The sequence below is a fragment of the Ixodes scapularis genome, unplaced genomic scaffold (genome assembly GCF_016920785.2).
Source record: "Ixodes scapularis isolate PalLabHiFi unplaced genomic scaffold, ASM1692078v2 PGA_scaffold13__105_contigs__length_92229423, whole genome shotgun sequence".
Classification (NCBI taxonomy): Eukaryota; Metazoa; Arthropoda; class Arachnida; order Ixodida; family Ixodidae; genus Ixodes; species Ixodes scapularis.
The window spans coordinates 37,990,797-38,017,664 of NW_024609839.1; the positions used below are offsets into that span (position 1 = coordinate 37,990,797).

At 47.0% G+C, this 26,868-nt stretch overlaps 2 protein-coding genes, 2 long non-coding RNA genes and 1 pseudogene across 4 annotated transcripts; all 5 read left to right on the top strand.

Annotated features, from left to right (window-relative positions):
- LOC120841138 overlaps window positions 1-4,037 on the top strand; it is an 85,100-nt pseudogene extending 81,063 nt beyond the window's left edge.
- A 1,635-nt stretch (window positions 4,038-5,672) lies between these two features.
- On the top strand, window positions 5,673-7,040 carry LOC120841139 (piggyBac transposable element-derived protein 3-like). The gene has a single exon (XM_040211972.1). The coding sequence runs from the start codon at window positions 5,673-5,675 to the stop codon at window positions 7,038-7,040; it is 1,368 nt and encodes a 455-aa protein (XP_040067906.1).
- A 6,688-nt stretch (window positions 7,041-13,728) lies between these two features.
- LOC115319105 lies at window positions 13,729-16,700 on the top strand. The gene is made up of 6 exons (XM_042289611.1): window positions 13,729-13,916; window positions 13,978-14,350; window positions 15,542-15,715; window positions 15,848-15,923; window positions 16,020-16,130; window positions 16,219-16,700. Exons 1-6 carry the CDS (start codon window positions 13,729-13,731, stop codon window positions 16,698-16,700), a joined length of 1,404 nt encoding a protein of 467 aa, XP_042145545.1.
- Window positions 16,701-18,432: 1,732 nt separating this feature from the next.
- Window positions 18,433-19,014, top strand: LOC115317874. The gene is made up of 3 exons (XR_003918128.4): window positions 18,433-18,648; window positions 18,723-18,826; window positions 18,906-19,014. It is a non-coding gene; the product is annotated as an uncharacterized LOC115317874 (long non-coding RNA).
- A 3,113-nt stretch (window positions 19,015-22,127) lies between these two features.
- On the top strand, window positions 22,128-22,640 carry LOC115319109. The gene is made up of 3 exons (XR_005715698.3): window positions 22,128-22,183; window positions 22,263-22,485; window positions 22,560-22,640. It is a non-coding gene; the product is annotated as an uncharacterized LOC115319109 (long non-coding RNA).
- The last annotated feature ends 4,228 nt before the right edge of the window (window positions 22,641-26,868 follow it).

The window sequence follows — 26,868 nt, forward strand, 5'->3', positions numbered from 1 at the left end:
GGCTAAACTGACGGAGATAATTTTTTGTGGATTTAAAATGGAGGACTGTCGTGCTCTCGGTTTATTTTGCGCACTCTCCCATAAAGTTCCATGCAAATCCGATTCCAATTTTTTTCCTCTCGCCGCAGCACCATCTGTCGCAAAGGGGGGGGGGGGGGGGGTACCCGCAAGCAGACGAGCACACAATCCGGTTACGGCGCTGCGGTAGGCTTCTATGGGCCGTTTCCCCACCTGTCTATCTTACACTCTGCTACAGAGTAAGGGTTTTGTACCTTTGCACTCAAAAGCCTACCTGCATCCAGCATTGCACTGTTTGCGTTATCACGTGATAACCCGCCAGAGTAGCTCGGATCTATTTGGGTAAGATTAAGAACACAGCCCTCCCCTTTCCTGTTTTCGGGACCTGAAGAGCGGTGGAGGCCTTGATCGATTGACCGACAGCCAATAGAGCTTGTGAGTGGCTGCCCGGACACACGTGGTGAGCACGCTCAAAAAGTCCGTGGAGAACACGGGCAAAATCTGACGGAACGAACTTTCCTCCTGGCAAAAGAAACTGACAGAAGCAGATCGCCGCACTACTTATGTCGGAGACGTGTCTCCACAACATATTTTTAAATATCTTGTTCGTTTGGGCCTTTACACGTCGCACTGGCTACGAGGGGCAGTTGCCACAGTCTCTGAACGCGTCTGTATGGTGTGTTGTCGTAAGTTGAGCTAAGTTTCTGCTTCGTGTATCTCCTCAATGAGCTCCTGTGCTGGTCACGTACATTCATGCCTAGAAAACAGGGCCACTGTTTTGTGCCTGGGTGTTCGACAGGTTACAAATCTTGCAAGAAGAAACTTCCTCTCTTCGGTGTGCCCAAGGATGAAAGTGTGTTTGCGCAACAGCAGCGGGTGATTCCCTGCGCTGACAAGCAACTTGAAGAGAACTACGCTGTGCGCGAACTTTACATTGACGAATAGTACATATCACAGCAGTTTGAGCACACTTTAAATGGAGAACTCCTCCAGCTGGACAGAACAAGACCTCTGCTGCTTCCCGGCGCAGTGCCAACGCAGTTTCCAAATCTTCCCACGTACTTGTCCAAGCAACTGGTAGCAAAGAGAAAGTTGCCCGCGAGAACCAGAAACCAAGTTCCACCCAGCAAGAAATGTGTGGAAGACGTTAGTTTCCCTTCAACTGTCGACATCGAGGTAGCTTTGCGCGCATCCTCGTTTGAGAACCTGACCTTGCCATCCTGTTCGTGGGGGGAAACACACGCTGAATGTTTCACCGCTAACTGTCGCCTACAGCATGCGTCAATGTGGGCAAGACAAAAGCGTCCTGTTTGCAAGGAAGTTGGTTGTGTTCTCCGAAGCAGCAAGCTCTGTAAAACCAGAAGTGTTCATCAAAGGCGTACAGCAAACAGCAGGAGGTGTATCATGACCCTGAATTACTTCTCGGGAAAGTCGATGCCATGAGCATTTGTGTGGGTGCAGGTATGATCGACGAGTTTCCGTTCCTTCTGGGAAATGCAAAATCAGTGGTCTTGGACACTACTATTTCTAGCCTGAGATGTCACGGAGTTACAAGTGAGGTCAATAAGCCATGTATCCCATGCAAGCATTTAAGGAAAGCTTTTTTGAATCAAAGTTGTTTAAAAAAACTGTGCAGCCACAATCAAACAGCACGCCTCTCAAAGAAAAGAAGAACCCGAACACAAGCTGTCCAACAGCTGAAGGCCACGCTCTCACTCTACGATCAGACTATTACAAAACTTATGTAGCAAAGTGAAAAGCTGAAAGTGTCCTTGCCGACAGTTTGAAAACTCCCACCCAAGCAAAAACTTGCTGTGACGCAATGTTTCCAAGTTGCTCGCCGTAAGTCAACGAAAGAAATGAAGTAAAATCCAGACTGGCTACTAAAATGCATCATCATGAGGATGAACAGCCCAAGGCTTTACAAACATGTCAGAAGAGAGGGCATACTGGTGTTCCCAAGCAGAGCCTGCCTAAAGGTATATGTGCGGCGATACAAAAGTGGCTTTGGTTTCAGTCCTGCTGTCTTGGCCGGAATTGTGAAGAAAACAAAAGACATGGAGGAATACAGATGTCATGAAGTTCTCATCACGGATGACATGAAGTTCGGGGTGGGGTGTAATTCTTTTCTGCGGGGGTTGAAAGAGTGGGAGTTTCAGATGTGGAGAGGTTCTGACTTCGACTAAATTACGTCCTGCGACGTAAATATTGCTAAAAAAATTTTTTCACGGAACATTTGTTTTGTGACATGCTTGTCCCAATTAGGCTGCTTAAAAAAAATGTTTTTTTTTTTCTTTGCAGTTACCCTATAAGGCAAGAGCAGCAATCCATGGTATTAAATAAAGATGTTTTCTCAACTCAACTCAGCAAACCTACAGCACTAACATACTAACCATTTACTAACCTACTTAATGTTCTTTTTAAGGAGGGGAATATGTTGCGTCGCAGTTTAAGTTTCTGCATGAGGTCTGTCAACCTTGTAATGTGTGTGTCACTAGTGCTGTCTATATAAACGTGTTGATACATTAAAAGTGCTCTTAGACTGCCGCTGCTTGCTCATCACTTCGGCCTCGGTCGCTGCAACACAAAGACGGAGTCTGGAGATTGGTGGGAACGGATAGTTCAAACGGAGTTCCATGGCGAAGATTGGAAAGAAGACTTCCGAATGTCTAGGGCTTCATTTGTAGAGCTGGTTGCTCTAATTGCACCACAAGTGTCCCCCCATCTCCAGTGTGTGAGGCCCCCTGTGGAAGTGGACAAGAGGGTGGCCATAGCTCTGTATAAGCTTGCCAGCTACTGCAAATACAGATTTGCAGCCAACCAGTTCAGTAAACACAAGAGATGTGTACTGTCGAGACCGGTTACAACGAAGCCAACGAGGATCGGAAATCACTTCGCTATATCCGCTATTTCGTTATAACCGAATTCGGTTATAACGAAGCGCAAAAGGCAATGGGGAATCGGGATCGCTTCGCTGTAGCCGCTACTTCGTTATAACCGAGTTCGTTATAAGCGGTCTCGACAGTACCTGTTCTGTCAGACGTCGACAACTAAGTTTATGATGAACTTCATTTGACTGCAAATGCCAAGGAGGCACGACAGACGGTTGCCAATTTCGAAGCAAGGTGCCACATCCCTCAGGTCTGGGGGGCCATCGACGGCCCCCATATCCCGATCCCAGCTCCGAGGAAGGTGTAGCGAGACTTTGTCAACAGAAAGCACTGGCCGACCTTCAACATGCAAGCTGTCGTGGATGACAGAGGAGTGTGCCTTTGCTACCAAATGTAGAAACAATAGACCCTTTACGAAAGTTAGTCAAGTAACTATGAAACACCGAAACCACCGCCATTACTGCGTTGTTATGACGGAAGCGAGCGATGGCAGGTGCTTGTGGCTGTACCCCCAGTGCCTTTGGCTACAGTCCTCAAGGATCAGTAACCGCCTTCCCAGTAGAGCTTTTGCCGTCACTAAATCCTCAGCTTTTGCCGTCACTTCATTGCACATGCAGGGTGCCGCTAGGGGCTGCTAGGGGTACGCTGGTTTATTTTTAAACATGAGTTTGTGTGTACGAGATGACGAGGAGGAGCTGGTTCTTGCTGAATATTTCAGTAATAATGAACTATAAATGAACTCACGAAAGTCAGTTTGAACAGAGTTGCTATGCATCTCCCAACAAAGTGGCCGTGGTGAAATGAACGTGCCCGACCAGTGAACATGATTAAAGCCCGTCGGTACATAGTGTATTCATTGTCGTGTTTGTGTCCAATACTCGAGCCTTTTCTCAGATCCTTTCGTAGCAGCTGGTTTCTGACCCTTGCATGCCTCTTTTCTTTCAATAGGCATGGCATCAAGTACGAGCCTGTTGCTGTTATGCTACGGGAGTTGCTTGCGTGCCCTTGGACACGACGCGCAGAACTTCCCCTGCGGCATCCTTGTTGACCCGGAATGCCCATGGCTGCTGCCATCTCGACAAAGAAATCTCTGGGATCCAATTGAACCAACTCCTCATGCAGTTGTAGTGGTGAAGTGCCCATACACCCAGAAAGACTGTTTGTTTCAATACGGTGTGGAACTTTTATATGACGAACGGCACCGCACGTGTATACCGGCTGAACGGGAACCATAAGCATTACCGTCAGATACTTGGACAGATGGCACTCCCCGGGCTGCTGTGGGGGGACTTTGTAGTCTACTCACACAGGACCTCCAGGACCTCCTCAAGGTATTCGGCAGCAGCCTCGCCACGGACTTCTGAACTTTTCTGCGGATTGGTGTCGTATTTGTCCGTTTTCGTATTGCGCCTAAATTTCGGGCACTTTCCCCTTTTTTCTTCTCATGTATTTCAGCATATCACTTTTAATGTTTGTTTGTTTTAGTTTCAATAAAGTTTGTCATTTTAGAGATTAGGGCAAAGGTGTTTGAATCGGCATCCCGATTTCGAACGGAGGTCACGGTATCTAGAATGGGAGGGGTTTTAGGACTTGTCATTTGGTGAACTGCTTCCATGAGACAGTAGGTTGCGTGCAAGCACTGTGATCGAGCAATTTGACCAGATGAGACGCGTTTGCATAGTTTTTGGGGTTTTTTTTTTTTCTAGTGTATCTGACAAACACTCGGCACGTTTCTGCTTTAGTTAAAGGGTCATGATGCAAAATCTTGAAAATTTTTAAGTTATTCGCATTATGAAATCACTGCAAGCGGCTTAGTGCTCAACCTTTAACCCTTTACTGCACCTTGTTGCATATTCGCAACATAGCGATAAACGACGATAAAAACATCTACAAAATGCATTCAGTGCTAGTTCCGCACGTTGTTGCATTTCTGCAACATGCATCCGCGAGGCGAGCCGTCCAGTGCTGCCATCTGTACTCAGGCGGCGAAACTGCTCTCTAAAAAGCGTGACAGCCACCACGTGGACGCTCAACAAGTGACACAGGTAAGCCTTGACTACTGCATATCACGTTCTATACAGTGTAATGCAAAACAAAAAATTTGCGACTCAACTTAATGTCCTGCTGATTATGTAAATACTAAAAACCTTAAGATTATCGACGAAGTTTGTCTTTGGAAGCAAAAAATAGCTATGTTGCACAGATGCAACAACGTGCACGACGGTGTTTTTTCTTCGTAGAGCAGACACAATGGACCCCAAACGGTTTTACAGCCGTGGAATTCCTTCCGACAGTGAGGACAGCGAGCTCTCCGGCAGTGACGATGACTCTGATTGTAAGTTAATGTTTTTTTCTGGAAATCCAACTTTTTTTCACGTAGAGAATAAAATTAGAAGCAGTGTAGGCTTTATTGACAGAGATTTTCGGAAGAGACCATCCTTCGTCAGGTGTAACTACACACAATTGCAAAGTTGTAGGGTTGTTTTCACGCTTTCAAAGAGCACACTTAGAACCGCCAGGGAAGATAGTCCCCTATACAATGTAGAATTTCTCTCCAAATTATTTATTTTACTGCTCATTGTATGAGTTGTACGAGACGCTGTTATTTTTTGTACCCCAGATGTCCAACCCCCTGCAAAATGTAGTGCCAGTTCAAGCGAGGCGAGTACAAGCTCTGACGAAGAGGAAGCTCCCGCAAGCCAACCAGCTGATCAGTCATCAACTCAATCTAAGAAAAGAATTATCTGGAAGAATGCAAGCCTGATGCGGGATCCTGAAACAGTGAAGTTCACTGGACAAAATGAGCTTCCGCAGGAAGTTTCAGAGTTGGAAACACCTTTCCAATACTTCAAGTTCGTCTTTCCAGGCGCTCTTATTTCGCTTATTGCAAATGAGAGCAATTTGTACTCAGTCCAGAAGGATGCCAGTAAGCCCCTCTGCACCAGTGCCGAGGAGATTGAAGTTTTTCTAGGCACCTGCATGTGGATGTCTATAATTCAGCTGAAGAACACTAGGTGGTACTGGAGTGAAGCTACCAAAGTAAGCCAAGTAGCTGACCACCTCACGGTGACACGCTTCGAACAGTTGAAGCACAACCTTCACTTTGTGGACAACAGCTCTCTCGGCCCAAGAGATGATCCTGATAGAGACCGGCTTGCAAAGATACGACCGCTCGTCGATGCTGTAAATGAACAGTTGTCGCTGATACCGCTTGAAGAGCACTTGTCTGTGGATGAACAGATTATACCTTTCAAAGGCGCAAGTGCACTGAAACAGTACTGTCCCCAGAAACCAAAAAAATGGGGGTACAAAGTATTTGTTCTCTCAGGAGTAAGTGGCTTCTCGTACAAGCTAGAACTGTACACGGGACAAGAAAACTCTGCCCCAAGACGTGCAGGAGAGCCTGACTGTGGAGCAAGCGGGAACATTGTTGTTCGATTGTGCAGGTTAATCCCAAGAGGAGTCCACCACAAAGTGTATTTCGATAACTACTTCAACTGTCCAACCCTTCAGGTGTACCTGGAAAAAGAAACCGTGCACTGCATTGGTACAGTCCGGATCAACCGAGTAACGGGTATCAGCATGCCATCTGACAAGGAAATGAAACAGAAAGGAAGGGGAAGCTTTGAAGAGAAGGTAGCTACCCTGGATGGCATTCAGCTGTCGTGTACAAGGTGGCAAGACAACAGAGCCGTCACCTTGCTGTCCACCTTTGTTGGGGCAGAGCCTGTCCTAACTGCGCCAAGGTGGAGCCAAAAAGAAAAGGAGAGGCGCGACATACCGTGTCCGTCGGTGATAGGCGCTTATAACAAGCACATGGGAGGAGTGGATCTCTTAGACTCTCTGATCTCCCTCTACCGCGCCCATCTCCGATCGAAGAAATGGTACTTTCGTATTTTTCTTCATATTCTCGACTTGACGGCTGTAAATGCCTGGCTGCTGTACAGGAGGAATGCCGAGACTACTTCCGATCAACCAACACGAAAGCTCATGCCATTAGCAGAGTTCAAGGTGGACCTCGCCACGTCACTCTGCAAAGCAGGAAAAAATCAACTGAAGAAAAGGGGAAGGCCCAGCAATGAGTCCGTGGAGCAAGGCATCCAGCTGAAGAAGACAAGAGGTCCCAGCTAAAAATTATCATTAGATCCAATTGGAATTCTAACTGGTTTTAATTGGAACCAATCGGTTTTAGTGGGTTCCAATTGGAAGTACACTGGCCAATGGGTCTCACCAGTTGGAAAAAATTTTCCAGTTGGAAACTTAATGGGTTTCAAATGGTTCCCGTTGGTTCCCATTACAGTGACCTATTGGTTGTCCGAAAACCTAACTGGTACCAATTGGAAATTGTAATTGGAATCTAATGAGAATTTTCGACTGGGGTCCTTCAGCACCGTGTCCACCTCAAGATGTCAGGATTGATCAGGTATTATCACTGGCGAATTAATCTGTGTTACAAACCTCACTGTTCATACTTCTATGCTCAGGTTGGCCACTGGGTGCTTTGGAGTCAGAAGCGACAGCGTTGCAAGTTTCCTGGATGCAAGGGCATTTGTATGAGCTACTGCTCTAAGTGTGGCACTCACCTGTGCTCAACAAGCAAGAATAACTGCTTTCTTTTGTATCACACAAGCAAATGAGGCCACATCTCTCACTGATGTCTGTAAATACAAGTTTGGCTCTGGTTCACAAATTTTTAGCATTCGGCTATAAATATTTCGTTATTTCCATCTTGTTGCAAATATGCAACATACCTATCTTTTTTCGATATAAATTTTTTCGAAACTTTGAAATTTATTTTAGTGATAGTATTGTGATAACTGTGGTATTCTACTTCTGCTGGAATAAAATTGTGAAAAAATAAAAAGTTGTGCAGTAAAGGGTTAAGGGTTTCAAGTAACTTGAAAATTACTGTTTTTTTTTTTGCTTTTAGTTGAATTGGATAATGATCAGCAAGTTTGATGTCTGATAGCAGTGAACTGAATATTTCAGTAATAATGAACTATAAATGAACTCACGAAAGTCAGTTTGAACACAGTTGCTATGCATCTCCCAACAAAGTGGCAGTGGTGAAATGACCGTGCCTGACCAGTGAACACGATTAAAGTCCGTCGGTATGTAGTGTATTCAATGTGGTGTTTGTGTCCAATACTCTAACCTTTTTTCAGATCCTTTCGTAGCAGCTGGTTTCTGACCCTTGCATGCCTCTTTTCTTTCATTAGGCATGGCATCAAGTACGAGCCTGTTGCTGTGTCATGCTACGGGAGTTGCTTGCGTGCCCTTGGACACGACGTGCAGAACTTCCCCTGCGGCATCCTTGTTGACCCGGAATGCCCATGGCTCGTGCCATCTCGACAGAGAAATCTCTGGGATCCAATTGAACCAACTCCTCATGCAGTTGTAGTGGTGAAGTGCCCGTACACCCAGAAAGACTGTTTGTTTCAATACAGTGTGGAACTTTTATATGACGAACGGCACCGCAGGTGTATACCGGCTGAACAGGAACCATAAGCATTACCATCAGATACTTGGACAGATGGCACTCTCCGGGCTGCTGTGGGGGGACTTCGTAGTCTACTCACACAGGACCTCCAGGACCTCCTCAAGGTATTCGGCAGCAGCCTCGCCACGGACTTCTGAACTTTTCTGCGGATTGGTGTCGTATTTGTCCGTTTTCGTATTGCACCTAAATTTCGGGCACTTTCCCCTTTTTTTTTCTCATGTATTTCAGCATATCACTTTTAATGTTTGTTTGTTTTAGTTTCAATAAAGTTTTTCATTTTAGAAATTAGGGCAAAGGTGTTTGAATCTGCATCCCGATTTCGAACGGAGGTCACGGTATCAAGAATGGGAAGGGTTTTAGGACTTGTCATTTGGTGAACTGCTTCCATGAGACAGTAGGTTGCGTGCAAGGACTCTGATCGAGCAATTTGACCAGATGAGACACGTTTGCATAGTTTTTTGGTTTCTTTTTTTCTAGAGTATCTGACAAACACTCGACACGTTTCTGCTTTAGTTAAAGGGTCATGATGCAAAATCTTGAAAATTTTTAAGTTATTCGCAATATGAAATCATTGCAAGCACCTTAGTGCTCAACCTTTAAGGGTTTCAAGTAACTTGAAAATGACTTTTTTTTTGTTTTTTTTTTGCTTTTAGTTGAATTGGATAATGATCAGGAAGTTCGATGTCTGATAGCAGTGAACTGAATATTTTTGTAATAATGAACTATAAATGAACTCACGAAAGTCAGTTTGAACACAGTTGCTATGCATCTCCCAACAAAGTGGCAGTGGTGAAATGACCGTGCCTGACCAGTGAACACGATTAAAGTTCGTCGGTATGTAGTGTATTCATTGTGGTGTTTGTGTCCAATACTCTAACCTTTTTTCAGATCCTTTCGTAGCAGCTGGTTTGTGACCCTTGCATGCCTCTTTTCTTTCAATAGGCATGGCATCAAGTACCAGCCTGTTGCTGTGTCATGCTACGAGAGTTGCTTGCGTGCCCTTGGACACGACGTGCAGAACTTCCCCTACGGCATCCTTGTTCACCCGGAATGCCCATGGCTCGTGCCATCTCGGCAGAGAAATCTCTGGGATCCAATTGAACCAACTCCTCATGCAGTTGTAGTGGTGAAGTGCCCGTACACCCAGAAAGACTGTTTGTTTCAATACAGTGTGGAACTTTTATATGACGAACGGCACCGCAGGTGTATACCGGCTGAACAGGAACCATAAGCATTACCATCAGATACTTGGACAGATGGCACTCTCCGGGCTGCTGTGGGGGGACTTCGTAGTCTACTCACACAGGACCTCCAGGACCTCCTCAAGGTATTCGGCAGCAGCCTCGCCACGGACTTCTGAACTTTTCTGCGGATTGGTGTCGTATTTGTCCGTTTTCGTATTGCACCTAAATTTCAGGCACTTTCCCCTTTTTTTTTTTTCTCTCATGTATTTCAGCATATCACTTTTAATGTTTGTTTGATTTAGTTTCAATAAAGTTTGTCATTTTAGAGATTAGGGCAAAGGTGTTTGAATCTGCATCCCGATTTCGAACGGAGGTCACGGTATCAAAAATGGGAAGGGTTTTAGGACTTGTCATTTGGTGAACTGCTTCCATGAGACAGTAGGTTGCGTGCAAGCACTGTGATCGAGCAATTTGACCAGATGAGACACGTTTGCTTAGTTTTTTGGGTTTTTTTTTCTAGAGTATCTGACAAACACTCGACACGTTTCTGCTTTAGTTAAAGGGTCACGATGCAAAATCTTGAAAATTTTTAAGTTATTCGCATTATGAAATCATTGCAAGCAGCTTAGTGCTCAACCTTTAAAGGGGCACTCAAGTGCTTTTTGGAGAAGCTTGTTTTTGGAAGCATATTGTTTGTTGGGCTTCAGTCAATAAAAATGACCAGTTCTAAATGGCAAGGCGCCCTAGTAAACTCACAGCAATAGAAATACACAGGCACTATATCCTCTTGCGGGGTCCATCCCGTGTCTCCACCACCTTCATAGAATTCGACCAATAGAAATAGCGAACTGCGAAAAGATTGCTAAAGTTATTATTATTGCTCTTTTTAGGCACATGCACATTATATTTTGACAACAACGTCAAATCTTTGGCTGTAGGTGACGTAATACAGCTATAATTGTTTGAAAAAGAGCGAACTACGTTTTCTCCTCGCCTTGTTACGCGGGAGTGATGTGCCCACGCGGCGACGCGGCTCCGTCGTAGAAAGCGCGTGGCTCGCAGCTTATCTCGCCGCGAGAACGATAAGGAAGAGGATCTTTTTCCCGAGCCCCCCACTTCCCGTTCTCAAAGCAAGGTTCACCGAATCGATCGACATCCACGTGTTGAAACGTTTATTCGTCTTCGCTTCCGTGTGATGCCGAACGTTTGTGTGGTAAAGTTGTGCCCGAATCGGAAGGTAAAAAATATTCGAAAAGGTCTCCGGTTTTTCGCTCTGCCGGAGAAGGATCCACGAAGGCACGAATGGTTACGTGTCGCCGGGCGAGATGACGACACCGAGGACTTGAACCGGACTCCCCGTTTCTGTGCCGAGCATTTCGAGACGTCTGCATTTTCCAGCGGTGACTGCAAACGCCTTTGATGCACAGCTCTGCCGACACTTCTGCTTCCCGTCGCCGGCAGGACCAAGGAGCCCCCGAAAAAGCGCCAGAGAGTCCTGGTGAGTGTCTTGTCAAAGATTCATGAGCCTTGCATTGTGCAGCAGTCCGCGTGGCATATACCGGGAGTTTCCGATGAAAGATATAATCGCACCTTTCGACCTGGGTAAGTAAACTATGCATCCCATAAAGCTGGAACTCCATGAGAATGTGACGCTGGCAGTCAAGACAGAACGCGAAAGGTTGAAAACACGACGTTACCCGAATCAGAAAATAATTCCAAATAAAGTTCTTTATGGGCCGATGTTAGCCCTAAGTCTAACGTCTTCAAAACAATAGATGCCATTTTGCGCGCCTGTAGAAGAAAGAAGACGATCTTGTATTTCTTGCAGACAAGTGTCCCTTATTGATATAAATCCCACAAGCGTCCATAATGTCATATATTGTTTTGAAGATATTACGCTTAGGTGGATGTCGGCTCACAAATAAATTTTTGTTTCCAAATTGTCTTCTGATTCAGGTAACGTAGGTTTCTCAATCTTTCGCACTCTATCCTAATCGCCAGCGTCGCATCAGGGAGTTCGAGCTTTCTGCGGTGCGTAGTTTATTTAACCAAACCACCCCACCCCCCAACCCCAACCCCCCCTCCTCCCCCCCCCCTAAAAAAAAAAAGAAAAAACGTTGTTTGTTTGTTCTTTTTTTTGGGGGGGGGGGGGGGCGTGGGGAAGTTTTTTTTCTGTGCGTTCGGAAGTGAGGATGTTGGGAAGACGAGAAAACCGTGCTTTTCGGCTCGCGTAAATTAACTACGGATCGTAAAAAGCTGAATACCGCTGAGAATGTGACGCTATACTCCGTTTCACCTTATGTTGTACCGCAGCAAAGGCTAGAAGCGCGAGCTCACAGGGTTGGCAGCTGCCCTTAGTGCACGAGAGCTTGTGCCACCGAGATGTTCCCTAGAGCAAGGAGCTCGTGCTTGTAGCCTTTCCTGCGGTACAACACAAGGTGAAACAGAGTATAGTGGTGGTCACAGAATTCTAAAGTTTGAGAACATACCGCTATCTGGATGAAAAAAAAAATTAAAATACTGAATTTATCTACGAGCTGCTGTCCACCAAAGCCTAATTATTTCACGATTCTTCTCCTGCCCTTTTTATTATAAAAGTTCCTATCCTTTATCACAGTCTTGGGTTATTTTCTACATGGTCAACATCCAACAGCTCGCCTGCACACTCACTGTAATTTCGGGAGTAGTGAACCCGTTTGATTCAAGCAACATAATGTCCTGCTATGCATAGTTTATGTATGCAGACCGAAATGGACGGTTCTCCGCTTTCACTAACAACCGTCGCATCAATTTCAAGCATGTGATCAGCCTTTTTTTATTTTTTTTTATTTTTTCTTGTCACGCTTCTTGCTTCAGCTTTATAACTTCGAACACACTTTATTGTCTCATGAGCTTGAAATTTGCATGCGCAGCCAAAGAACGGTGGAACTAGCGAATGTGAAAACCGATCATCTAAATGAGATGCCCTGTGCCTGCCGTGCGGGTTTTCATGAAGGACTCATGCAGCCAGCTACCAAGTTCAAGTTGTGCACTTGACAAAATTACGACTATGAATGGGCACTTGTGTGGAAGCATAATATGTGCAAGAAGTTCTCAAGATAGTGAGAACAGAACCGATTTTGTTAGTCAGAGATGCTTCAAGGGCCCGTAAAAATAGGCAGGCACAATTTGTTTTTATTTATCAAAATTGCGTTATTACCCCAGTTATCGACTGGATTTTTTCTTATGTGTTTAAACAGTGTCTTCGTACCCTGCCTTGTGTAATACCCGGAAACGGATCCTCAAGGTAACTAAATGAAAAAGAATCTGCAAGGATGATGGTGTGTATATGTGACATGTCAGGCACACCATAGTTAGTTATACCAGGGGACACGTGCCTCTTCTGTGAAGGTGAAGGTTTGCTTTCTGCGTGCAAACCCTCCCCTGAAGACCTTATGTTGCAGCAGACTACACACAAATGCAAGCATAGTGTCCGAGTTCGGTGCCCCATACTCGTAACTACATGCGCTGCACATGAAAGCGGGTTTTGCAGGCTTGCAATTGCAAGTGCTTACTTGAACCAAAAGAGATGGCGGCGGCCAGATGCCCTGCTTGCAATACTGTATCGGAGGTTGCCACAAGATATTCAGTTACTGTAAAATACCAAACATCTGCCCATTCTACAACAGGCACTCTTCCCTCATTTTTGCAACATCTGGAAAGTACAGAAATGGCATATCCTTAGATATTGTGGACCTAATAAGTGCCCATTTCCAAGTTTTACGTGATTATCTCCAAATTTTGAGTGGGCACTTGCTCGGAATTTTACCTAATCAAGTAACGACTTAAATTACACATGTACAAAGCAGATATAAATGCAGGGACATTTCTATTCAGTGTCAGTTTTTTGTTGCATTCAGAATAGTCTAAGCAGTGTAAACAATGCACGAGTCATAAAATTGCTGGAATGCATAGTGCCTTCGATGCTTGCTGTGCTCGTGGCACTGTTAGAAACTATCGATAGCCCAAATTGCATCTTTCAAGCATTGTGAAAAACATTGGGGTATAAACGTGCTATTTGCAGGCCCAAGTCTCAGCAGCTGGACTGTCCGCATCTTGCGAGACAGGAACTATCTTGCGGGACTGCACTGCCGAAATGAACATCACCGGAAGGGTGGCAGCTTCTCTGGTCATGGAGGAACCGCTGCAGTTGAACCCTTTCGACGCTGCCTCCCCCTCCTGCAGCATTGAGGTGCCACACGACTGTGTGTCTCCTGCTCACAGCAGCGTGGCAGAGTCTGATGCAACATACTCTCCTTCCCGCTCTGCCGAAGGTTTCGAGAGGTAAGCTATGCGCATGTATGCCTAGAATTTGTGAAAAACGCTTTACATAATCCCATTCCAGTGACGGACAAACTGCGTCAAGTCCACCAGCACCAGAAAAAGAACGCCAGTTCCTGGTCTTTGAGAGCTGCCTGCGAGAACTCTTCAGGACATGCCAGGAGTGCTCAAGACCCTGCCAAAATGACATCACAAGCCAGGGTACGCTCATCACAGTGGTCAGCATCTGCCCTCTCGAGCACGTGCGGAAGTGGAGCAGCCAACCCATCATCAATGGAAGAGGCGCAGGAAACATTCTGTTGACAAGCCATCTGCTCTTCTCTGGAGCCCAAGTGACGAACACACTTCGGATGCTCCGCCACATGAACGTCGAGGTGATGAGCGATCAGATGTACAACACCTACCAGAACGCCCTCCTGTTCCCTGCAGTGGACAAGGTGAGGAACATTCTGAAGGAACTACATTATAGTATTTTTTTACTCCCATATAAAGCCCATTACCAGGTGTAGCATCCTTCCTGTGAAACATTCAACAAACATTCTCTACATTTTCAGTGCTGACAAGTGGGCAGAGGCTTGTGCTTATACATCGTCGCATGATAGATCCGGGAAGCATATGCTTGTGTCATCTGCTTGCTGCACCAATAAGGAAATGCCGCCACAAGCACCACTGTCAGGGAATTTGGTTGACGGCTTTTGCACTAAATGTAAAGAATGTGTTTCTTACTCTTCACAGGAAGAGAGCTATGTCTTGAAATTTCTATATGTAAAATTCGCCACTAAAAACGGCTTTGGTAGTAATTCGAGCTCATTGCGTGAAGAAACAAATTTTTCAAGCTGATTTCTGAGCGAGCCTCTGGATTCATAATTCTATAGAAGGTGTTTGTTTCTAGATGCACCAAATTATAAAAAAGAGAACTAGCATTCTTTTTACCCTGGGGCTAAAGTGGGGGCCATGGACGCCACCATAAATGAAGTGAAATGGGTTAGTAAGTTACTTGACTAAAACACTCAAACAAACGTTTATTGTTTATATTTATGGGTTCTGGGGGCGACAAAAGTCCTTGCACACACTTCAAACCGAAACTAAGAGGGAAAATATCACCTGTGTACCCTGCAGTGCGGATGTGTGAGTCTGCCATGGCAACCATGTTCACTTCCAGGGCCGGTAGGCGGTGGAGAGATTGTTATCATGGGCACTCTTTGCCCGCTTAGTTTTGAAGTACTGCATAAGAGCGACTTTTGTTTTACCATAACAACCACTACAAATTTGTAGTGAAAATGTATGTCACGGGTGTACTCTGATGTAGAGCATCAATTTTCCAAATACATTATGCCCTCAAAAATAAAACCTAAATAAGTTAATTAGAATGTTTCTTTATTAGCTGACTAATTAACCCATTTCAAGTCTTCTTGTGGTGCCCATAGTCCCCAAATGTAGCCCCAGGGTTAAAAAAACCCCTAACATTTTTTTTTTGTGGTGCAGCGGAAAAGAAAAAAATTTTGTCCGTCACATACTATGGGCAAGTGAACTAATTAATTTTATTTTTCTCTATGCATACTCGGAAATAATAAATTATGTCAGCGCATTTTTACAATTTCTCATGCAACATTAATTTCCATGAATAGATATGGCTACAAGAACAAGATGAGCTGATCAGTCAGCTGGACAGTCAAGAAGTTGACATTACTGCCGATGGACGGTTCGATTCTCCTGGGTTTTCTGCAAAGTACCTCACATACTCGGCTCACGTCCAACAGATCAACAAGATTCTCCACTCTGTGCAGGTCCAGCTAGGAGAGGTGAGTGTTCATGTAGTAAAACAATCACAACGGTTTTATGATTCTTTATGTACACTTTTATAATTTAGTATAATTTGGTGACTTCACTGTCATGCGCAATTCAAATGATTTGTGTCTCACTTCTGTTCTTAGTCAGAGCGAGCAATGGCCAGTGTCAACATGGAAAAGGAAGGCCTCATCAAGCAGCTGGAATTTTTGAAGGAGAAATGTATGTTCATATTTTCTTCGACATTCATAGTGATTCCATACTGTTCTACATTGTATACTCAACAATTATTTTGTACTACGAAATTCAATGGCACAGGTATCCACATCCGATCCTTGGGGACTGATCGCCACCCTGCCATACGGAAGCACATGGAGACCCAGGAGCCCGGAATTGCCCACTACTTCGACATTTGGCACATCTCCAAAAGTAAGCAATTGTCAAAGCCTATTTATGTAGGTGACATTTTCTAGTGAAGCTGCTGCAGGATTTCATTAAATTGCTTTTTAATTTTTAGGTGTGAAGAAAAAGATGGCGGCAGCAAGCAAACGAGCCGGCTGCCAAGAACTTCAAATGTGGGTGCAGGCGACCACCAACCACCTCTACTATTCGGCCAAGGCTGGGGCGGGCGACAGGAAACTGACCGTTGACGTGTGGCTCAGTCTCCAGAACCATGCCATCAACGAACACACGGGCCATGGCGGGAGCTATCCCAGGTGTCTGCACAACGAGATACAAGACAGCACAAGAAAGTGGATGGATCCTAGTAGGTTTTTGTTCTCCCAACTGAGGGTGCTCATTCTAAACCATGTCCTATCTGCAGACTCCCAGGCCTATGACCACCTAAAAAAAATCACTGGGGACAAGCGGCTCCTGAAGGACGTCGGCCAGATGTCTCCCCATGGCCAGACGTACGCCCTTGAGGCGTTCCACAGCGTCCTCATAAATTTCGCCCCAAAGTCCCAGGCATTTTCTCCGGCTGGCATGCTTGCAAGGTAATTACAGAAATACATTTTGTCTGGAAGTCAGGTGCAGTGATGTCTCGTTGATATTCGCATGCCCATACCCCCCAAAAATCGTTCATGGTGAGAGTTTTCCATAATAATGACAAATGCAAGTAATTGCCCAATTCATACCAGAAAATACTGTCTATATAGTAGGGTATCCAATCAGGGTTCTCCTTACAGTGGGTAGCAGTGGTTACGCTGCCCGCCCGTCGAGCAGACCGCCCTTCTCTATGATGTATCATACACCTCAATATTTTACCAACGCTGGACGAGATGTCACCGATTAATCAAATACACAATACCCCCCATCATCATATTTGTGAGGCGGCCATTGCACAAGGCATAAATACAAATCTCAGCAAAAAAACAAAAAAAATCAACAAAAAAAATTGCTGCATTGGTGAAAAAGGACCAAAGGTTATTACACAAATCAAACATGCCCCCACCCCCCCCCCCCTCCCAGAAAAATTGTCAGTTGACCACATCTCAAATATTTCTCGGAAAACTCTGGTACCCATATTAACGGGGTCTAAATTTACAAAACATTACAGCATCTGAATTACCAAGAAGTTGATAAGGTCCTAATTTACAAAACATAACAGCATCCGAATTACCAAAGAGTTGGTTTGCCATTGTTTTGCACAATGGCAAAACTTTTCGAGATTGGTCCTTTTCAAAATCCTTTGGTTTTACAACATTGCGTGTTTCTTTTTCCAAGAAAAAATATTCAGCACAGGGGTTATGTGTCCTTTTCAATTTGTTATAAGGAGTACTGCAACTGACTGCCGCTTGCACATATATCTCTATCATAATGTGTATGTTCAGGCTTATCAATGCAGTTTTGGCGCAAGTACAAAAATCTAAGGGGGGACTTCTACCAGGCTGCGATTTATATACAAACATTTTTGTAAAACCATTCAATGATGCGGGGTGGGCTGCTTATAGGCCGAAATGTACAGTGCTTCTTGGTGGCACATTTCATCTTCACTGAAATATCACCATCCTGCAGGACACGACTTGCAATCTTGCATTACAACGAAAACTCGGACCGCTGCCAAGCTGTGACGCAACAGGGCGATCCACGTTTCACGGTGACCACATCAAAGGCACGGAAGGGACACGCCACAGCACGTGAAAAGAAAACGGATCCAACTTATGGTAAGTGTGGCTCCTAATCCAGGCAGAAGCTTTGCTAACTGCATATTGGAATGTTATCATGCATATGCTTCAATTTCAGAGTACGTTGGAAAGCTAGTCCGGGAGGTGATGGCCAGCAATGAGCAGTGCACGTCCCTTGATGAGGCAGCAATAGCCAAAAAACGCATCTTTCCGGCACCCATGAATGCCGCCTTCACGAGGCCTTCCAAAAGGGAACTCGTGGAGGCAAGGAGGTCCCGGTTCGGCCAAGTTACCCCGTAAGGGACCTCCTCAAATCCCTCCTGTCACCCGTGCACTCAATGGTAAGTTTCCAAGGCCCCTTCACCTGCCAGGTGAAGCCAAGTTCCAGGCTGAGACAGCACGTTTCCTTTTGCAGGACACCTGCCTCGGCCAAGCGGGCGTTAGGGGGCATGGTTAACACATCGAAGGCACGGAAGGGACATGCCACAGCACGAGAAAAGAGAACGGATCCACCGTATGGTAAGTGTGGCTCCAAATCCAGGCTGAAGCTTTGCTCCGTGCGGTTTGGAATGTTATCATGCATATGCTTCAATTTCAGAGTACGTTGGAAAGCTAGTCCAGGAGGCGATGGCCAGCAACGAGCAGTGCACGTCCCTCGATGAGGCAGCAATAGCCAAGAAGCGCATCTTTCCGGCACCCATGAATGCCGCCTTTACAAGGCCTTCCAAAAGGGAACTCGTGGAGGAAAAGAGGTCCCGGTTCGGCCAGGTTACCCCGTGAGGGACCTCCTCAAATCCCTCCTGTCACCCGTGCACTCGATGGTAAGTTTCCAAGGCCCCTTCACCTGCCAGGTGAAGCCAAGTTCCAGGCTGAGACAACACGTTTCCTTTTGCAGGACACCTGCCTCGGCCAAGCGGGCGTTAGGGGGCATGGTTAACACATCGAAGGCACGGAAGGGACATGCCACAGCACGAGAAAAGAGAACGGATCCAACGTATGGTAAGTGTGCCTCCAAATCCAGGCTGAAGCTTTGCTCCGTGCGGTTTGGAATGTTATCATGCATATGCTTCAATTTCAGAGTACGTTGGAAAGCTAGTCCAGGAGGCGATGGCCAGCAACGAGCAGTGCACGTCCCTCGATGAGGCAGCAATAGCCAAGAAGCGCATCTTTCCGGCACCCATGAATGCCGCCTTTACAAGGCCTTCCAAAAGGGAACTCATGGAGGAAAAGAGGTCCCGGTTCGGCCAGGTTACCCCGTGAGGGACCTCCTCAAATCCCTCCTGTCACCCGTGCACTCAATGGTAAGTTTCCAAGGCCCCTTCACCTGCCAGGTGAAGCCAAGTTCCAGGCTGAGACAACACGTTTCCTTTTGCAGGACACCTGCCTCGGCCAAGCGGGCGTTAGGGGGCATGGTTAACATATCAAAGGCACGGAAGGGACATGCCACAGCACGAGAAAAGAGAACGGATCCAACGTATGGTAAGTGTGGCTCCAAATCCAGGCTGAAGCTTTGCTCCGTGCGGTTTGGAATGTTATCATGCATATGCTTCAATTTCAGAGTACGTTGGAAAGCTAGTCCAGGAGGCGATGGCCAGCAGCGAGCAGTGCACGTCCCTCGATGAGGCAGCAATAGCCAAGAAGCGCATCTTTCCGGCACCCATGAATGCCGCCTTTACAAGGCCTTCCAAAAGGGAACTCGTGGAGAAAAAGAGGTCCCGGTTCGGCCAGGTTACCCCGTGAGGGACCTCCTCAAATCCCTCCTGTCACCCGTGCACTCGATGGTAAGTTTCCAAGGCCCCTTCACCTGCCAGGTGAAGCCAAGTTCCAGGCTGAGACAACACGTTTCCTTTTGCAGGACACCTGCCTCGGCCAAGCGGGCGTTAGGGGGCATGGTTAACACATCGAAGGCACGGAAGGGACATGCCACAGCACGAGAAAAGAGAACGGATCCAACGTATGGTAAGTGTGGCTCCAAATCCAGGCTGAAGCTTTGCTCCGTGCAGTTTGGAATGTTATCATGCATATGCTTCAATTTCAGAGTACGTTGGAAAGCTAGTCCAGGAGGCGATGGCCAGCAACGAGCAGTGCACGTCCCTCGATGAGGCAGCAATAGCCAAGAAGCGCATCTTTCCGGCACCCATGAATGCCGCCTTTACAAGGCCTTCCAAAAGGGAACTCGTGGAGGAAAAGAGGTCCCGGTTCGGCCAGGTTACCCGTGAGGGACCTCCTCAAATCCCTCCTGTCACCCGTGCACTCGATGGTAAGTTTCCAAGGCCCCTTCACCTGCCAGGTGAAGCCAAGTTCCAGGCTGAGACAACACGTTTCCTTTTGCAGGACACCTGCCTCGGCTAAGCGGGCGTTAGGGGGCATGGTTAACACATCGAAGGCACGGAAGGGACATGCCACAGCACGAGAAAAGAGAACGGATCCAACGTATGGTAAGTGTGGCTCCAAATCCAGGCTGAAGCTTTGCTCCGAGCGGTTCGGAATGTTATCATGCATATGATTCAATTTCAGAGTACGTTGGAAAGCTAGTCCAGGAGGCGATGGCCAGCAACGAGCAGTGCACGTCCCTCGATGAGGCAGCAATAGCCAAGAAGCGCATCTTTCCGGCACCCATGAATGCCGCCTTTACAAGGCCTTCCAAAAGGGAACTCGTGGAGGAAAAGAGGTCCCGGTTCGGCCAGGTTACCCCGTGAGGGACCTCCTCAAATCCCTCCTGTCACCTGTGCACTCAATGGTAAGTTTCCAAGGCCCCTTCACCTGCCAGGTGAAGCCAAGTTCCAGGCTGAGACAACACGTTTCCTTTTGCAGGACACCTGCCTCGGCCAAGCGGGCGTTAGGGGGCATGGTTAACACATCGAAGGCACGGAAGGGACATGCCACAGCACGAGAAAAGAGAACGGATCCAACGTATGGTAAGTGTGGCTCCAAATCCAGGCTGAAGCTTTGCTCCGTGCGGTTTGGAATGTTATCATGCATATGCTTCAATTTCAGAGTACGTTGGAAAGCTAGTCCAGGAGGCGATGGCCAGCAGCGAGCAGTGCACGTCCCTCGATGAGGCAGCAATAGCCAAGAAGCGCATCTTTCCGGCACCCATGAATGCCGCCTTTACAAGGCCTTCCAAAAGGGAACTCGTGGAGAAAAAGAGGTCCCGGTTCGGCCAGGTTACCCGTGAGGGACCTCCTCAAATCCCTCCTGTCACCCGTGCACTCGATGGTAAGTTTCCAAGGCCCCTTCACCTGCCAGGTGAAGCCAAGTTCCAGGCTGAGACAACACGTTTCCTTTTGCAGGACACCTGCCTCGGCCAAGCGGGCGTTAGGGGGCATGGTTAACACATCGAAGGCACGGAAGGGACATGCCACAGCACGAGAAAAGAGAACGGATCCAACGTATGGTAAGTGTGGCTCCAAATCCAGGCTGAAGCTTTGCTCCGTGCGGTTTGGAATGTTATCATGCATATGCTTCAATTTCAGAGTACGTTGGAAAGCTAGTCCAGGAGGCGATGGCCAGCAACGAGCAGTGCACGTCCCTCGATGAGGCAGCAATAGCCAAGAAGCGCATCTTTCCGGCACCCATGAATGCCGCCTTTACAAGGCCTTCCAAAAGGGAACTCGTGGAGGAAAAGAGGTCCCGGTTCGGCCAGGTTACCCCGTGAGGGACCTCCTCAAACCCCTCCTGTCACCCGTGCACTCGATGGTAAGTTTCCAAGGCCCCTTCACCTGCCAGGTGAAGCCAAGTTCCAGGCTGAGACAACACGTTTCCTTTTGCGGGACACCTGCCTCGGCCAAGCGGGCGTTAGGGGGCATGGTTAACACATCGAAGGCACGGAAGGGACATGCCACAGCACGAGAAAAGAGAACAGATCCAACGTATGGTAAGTGTGGCTCCAAATCCAGGCTGAAGCTTTGCTCCGTGCGGTTTGGAATGTTATCATGCATATGCTTCAATTTCAGAGTACGTTGGAAAGCTAGTCCAGGAGGCGATGGCCAGCAACGAGCAGTGCACGTCCCTCGATGAGGCAGCAATAGCCAAGAAGCGCATCTTTCCGGCATCCATGAATGCCGCCTTTACAAGGCCTTCCAAAAGGGAACTCGTGGAGGAAAAGAGGTCCCGGTTCGGCCAGGTTACCCGTGAGGGACCTCCTCAAATCCCTCCTGTCACCCGTGCACTCGATGGTAAGTTTCCAAGGCCCCTTCACCTGCCAGGTGAAGCCAAGTTCCAGGCTGAGACAACACGTTTCCTTTTGCAGGACACCTGCCTCGGCTAAGCGGGCGTTAGGGGGCATGGTTAACACATCGAAGGCACGGAAGGGACATGCCACAGCACGAGAAAAGAGAACGGATCCAACGTATGGTAAGTGTGGCTCCAAATCCAGGCTGAAGCTTTGCTCCGAGCGGTTCGGAATGTTATCATGCATATGCTTCAATTTCAGAGTACGTTGGAAAGCTAGTCCAGGAGGCGATGGCCAGCAACGAGCAGTGCACGTCCCTCGATGAGGCAGCAATAGCCAAGAAGCGCATCTTTCCGGCACCCATGAATGCCGCCTTTACAAGGCCTTCCAAAAGGGAACTCGTGGAGGAAAAGAGGTCCCGGTTCGGCCAGGTTACCCCGTGAGGGACCTCCTCAAATCCCTCCTGTCACCCGTGCACTCGATGGTAAGTTTCCAAGGCCCCTTCACCTGCCAGGTGAAGCCAAGTTCCAGGCTGAGATAACACGTTTCGTTTCGCAGGACACCTGCCTCGGCCAAGCGAACACGCACGGAAGGGGGGATCTTGCAGACCCGCTCCTTATCCTGTTACGAGAGCCCGACCTGCAGTAATGAGAACGGCAGTTGTAACTGCAGTAACTTGTCAAAGATGATGAAATCCATTGTGATAATGAAGTTTCGATTCCAGGATCATCGACCAGCCGATAAAGCAACACGAAGGCTCAAGTTCTGGGAGCTGCCATGTAGTCAGATGTGCCAAACCTGCCAGGGGAACTTTGATACCGTGAACCATAACAGAAAAAGCCAGTGCTGCAGCTTTTTCTTTATTATGTACTATTTGCAAATAGGTTAAAACAGTGCAGATCATCGTGACCCTGATAATTTTGCCCTACATGGCACTAATTACTGCATTGTTTCATCAATAACACAAAGAAAGTAGTGACCAGTAAACTCTTGCAATTTTATGCAGCTCTTTACAAGGGATCCTAGTCTAAATTCACAAGCTTAGTATGCTGTCAATGTTTTCCTAATTGCGGTACTGAAACCCCAAGCACTATAAGCAATATGGCTCACAAATTCGTCTGCTCTTTGCTACGTTTGATCACTTCCTGCATGCGACCATAGGCTTTTGTACTCTCCCAATGGCAGCATGGGCTTGGCTGCTTCATTGTTGCGCGTTCTTTGTGCTATCTTTTTGTCGCCGTTAATTGGTCTGACCGTTGTATTCTAATGCACCAAAACAAGTTTAGAAACACTCACTGTCATCACATTTTTCCATGTCCCCCAAACGTAATACAGTATTGACTTTTCTTTTCATGTGCTGCCACGCTGACATCCTGAAGAGGCTGCGCCTTGGCAAAGCAGCTCTCCCGTTAGTTTCTAATAAATGGGGTTTTCATCCAGGAGGTAGACTGGAACTGTAAAAATTAAATTTGGGCAACTGTGCATGACAGCACAAAGACACCTAACCTCAACACCATTCATACTTGGAAAGGGAAAAACAGTTTCCAGTCTACACCACGGTTTCCCCCCCCCACCCATCTGCAACACTGTCTCCTTTCAATCATTGACTTGTTCACAAAGCAACCTATTATATTGACACACCTTGCTAATTGATGCTGTGGGTTGTTTTATCACGACCTTTTGCATAATTATCCAAGCTCCAAGGAGCATGCTGAAAGTGCAGTTAAACACAGTGGCATCTGCAACAGTTGCAAACGCCAACACATGCACACTCAACACTTGGCTACATCCCCACCTCTCCCCTTTGTGTGTTAGCAAAAGATCCAATTTTAGCTGAAAAGAATGTCAAGTAAAGATGCCTTTTTACTGGGTAACTTGTATGTGCATTGCAGGAATAAGAGCAAGAATTACTAATTAGTGTTCGAGTCTTCCTAGCCAATTTGGCTCCGAGAACACAGCACTTGGCTAGGCTTTACATGAAAACAATCTGTCCATGCTCGTGTTCTCCAGTCTTTCCCTTCGTCTGTATCTAGTGGCGTTGTTCCAAAAATGTGTTATTCACAAAATCCGTCAAGTCGGTAAAAAAAATTATCTTGAAAAAACGTGCTTTTCTCAAAGATTATGGGAAACCCTCAAAGTGCCTTGGATTCGCCTCAATGGCTCGTAGCATCCACGGCAGTCGGTTGTTAGGTGACACGGAGTATAGCAGTAAGTGCTCAAAGGCGCCAAGAAGATGGCAGCCAATGAAAACTGCCAATGTTCTCGCTGAAACATGAAAATCGATAATGACATTGAACTGGACAAAAATAAGTTGTCATCTGGCTCTAACGCCTAACATTACATTTGGGCGAAGAACGACTGCTGGGCAATGCATTGTTTAGCGCTTTTATTTTTTTAAAGGGAGGGGTACCGAAACCCGGAGTAGGTGTCGCTGGCAAAGTGACCTCTAATCGCCTTGACCATGCAGGAGGGCAGTGGTCGCCTGTTCTTCTGTCCAAGTCTCCGCCACAGCCAAAGCACACACTGCCTATAGGCAGCGAACCGGAAGCGCCTGAAACAATGTCCACATTTATTGAATGTAAGGAACACCCACCAGCCATACACCTGAGGCAATGACCAGACTAATCAGATGTAATAAGCAATGTTCGCTACTCTGAAATCTACACCTCTCTTGTGATTGTTTCCCCGGAAAAACCATCATATATTATGGTTCTCTTTTATGTTTCCTTTCGCTGTGCATGTGATATATTTGCAAACAAACAAATGATCGGCACAACTAACTATACACCAACTCATGTTTATAAACAAACTGGAGTGCCCCTAGCAGACGCCACCGGCGCCGCGCATGCGCAATGGAGTGTGGGCAAGAAGCTCGCCTTTGCCCATAAACAAACCATTGAAATGCGATGTTGCCGGCGTCTGTGTGACTCCCCTTGTATTTTTTTGCGTTTGAATAGTTGACTACGTTTTCCTTGCAATGTCTGACTACTTGAGCAGCCTCAAGAACCGACGAGAGACAGTAGTCCAACTCTGACTCCATGTCAGTCTATAAAGCCACGTAACATCTATTCTCGCGGCAGCCAGAAGAATAATTTCCCCGAAATTCAACCGGCAGTTGACTCCCATTGGACCATTGACTGTTGCCAAGGGAAAGCGGAGGCGAAGAGGGGGGGTTTAACACTGGCCCGAGGGATACATGCACGATGAAGTGTCCCTACAGCGTGCAATTCGCGTAACGAGTGTCGATGAAACGTCAGCGTCGACAATACGTGTCCAGGAAAAGTTGTCCATGAAACGTGTTTCCATGAGATGTTGGAAGAACAAGAAAATCAGCATTCTACCGGCAGTTGTATGATTTCAGACAACCAATGGGAGGCGATCGTCGGTAGAATTTCGAAAAATTATTCTCCCAGCTGCCGAGAGAATAGACGCTGTCATAAAGCTACCCGTCCTTATCCTTGGCCCGCGGCTTGGGAGGCATGGGCATGGAACCAAAAACGCACGGCAAACAAGAAAAAAGCAGACACGCAAAGCGAAAAACATTCAAAAGCAGTTGAACGCTAATGATGATTTCTATTCAAAGCTATCACGCCGCTTCAATGCGTACGCAAGAAAAACGGGAGCCGAGGCAGAACAGCAAGTTTCGCGACCGGTAACACGAAGTTCTACTCACTCGTTCGAGGTTGCTCCCATGTTTCTTTCACCATAGTGGCGCATGTTCAACAAGGCCAGCTGTAGCACACCCGGATCGAGGCACAGCCCCTCGAAATCCGGGTGGCTTGTCACGCAGCTCTGCCGGCCCTGCTGCTTGCGAACGGCGGCCGGGTAGTCACGGCAGCAGACACACTCTGCGACGGTTTCCATCGGCACGCAGCAACTGCATTGGCACCTTAAAACAGAAAACCGGCATCAGCTATACATATGAGAGGTATAATAAACAGCTCATCACCTACCAGTTGGTGTTCCCAAGCCGCTGGGTTGCGTCGTCGGTTTCGTCGTCTTCCTCCGGTGTCGACATTGAGCATTGCGAACTGTCGTCCGAGTCCGTCGCGTTCGAGGCATCGGCGTCGCGCGTAGGAGTGGCATCGTAGGAGATTGAGCTGATATCTGCCGTCCGCCGAAGAATTTCCACCTCCAACGGTGTTAGATTTGGCAGGTCCATCTCCGCACGACGCAAGACCCGAAATGAGTCCCAACGAGAATCCATCAAATACGCGCACATTCGGAAGATCACTCCGCCGGTTCGAAGGATCAATCCGCCGGGAAGCCGTCACTCGTGATTGGATGGCGCACGCCCTTCCCTGCTGCCTTCCCGTCCGACAGCGCCCCTGACGGCGTGCGCCTAGACGCAGAACAGCGATCTTTGATTGGATTTTTAATAGGGAAATCGGCCGCCCTTGAATGTAATTTTGGGATTTCTAGGATGCTTAGAGCCCGCAGATTGAGTTATGATCATAAATAGACGATCTCAGAATCCACTTGAGTGCCCCTTTAAGGGTTTCAAGTAACTTGAAAATGACTGTTTTTTTTTTGTTTGTTTTTTTGCTTTTAGTTGAATTGGATAATGATCAGGAAGTTCGATGTCTGATAGCAGTGAACTGAATATTTTTGTAATAATGAACTATAAATGAACTCACGAAAGTCAGTTTGAACACAGTTGCTATGCATCTCCCAACAAAGTGGCAGTGGTGAAATGACCGTGCCTGACCAGTGAACACGATTAAAGTTCGTCGGTATGTAGTGTATTCATTGTGGTGTTTGTGTCCAATACTCTAACCTTTTTTCAGATCCTTTCGTAGCAGCTGGTTTGTGACCCTTGCATGCCTCTTTTCTTTCAATAGGCATGGCACCAAGTACGAGCCTGTTG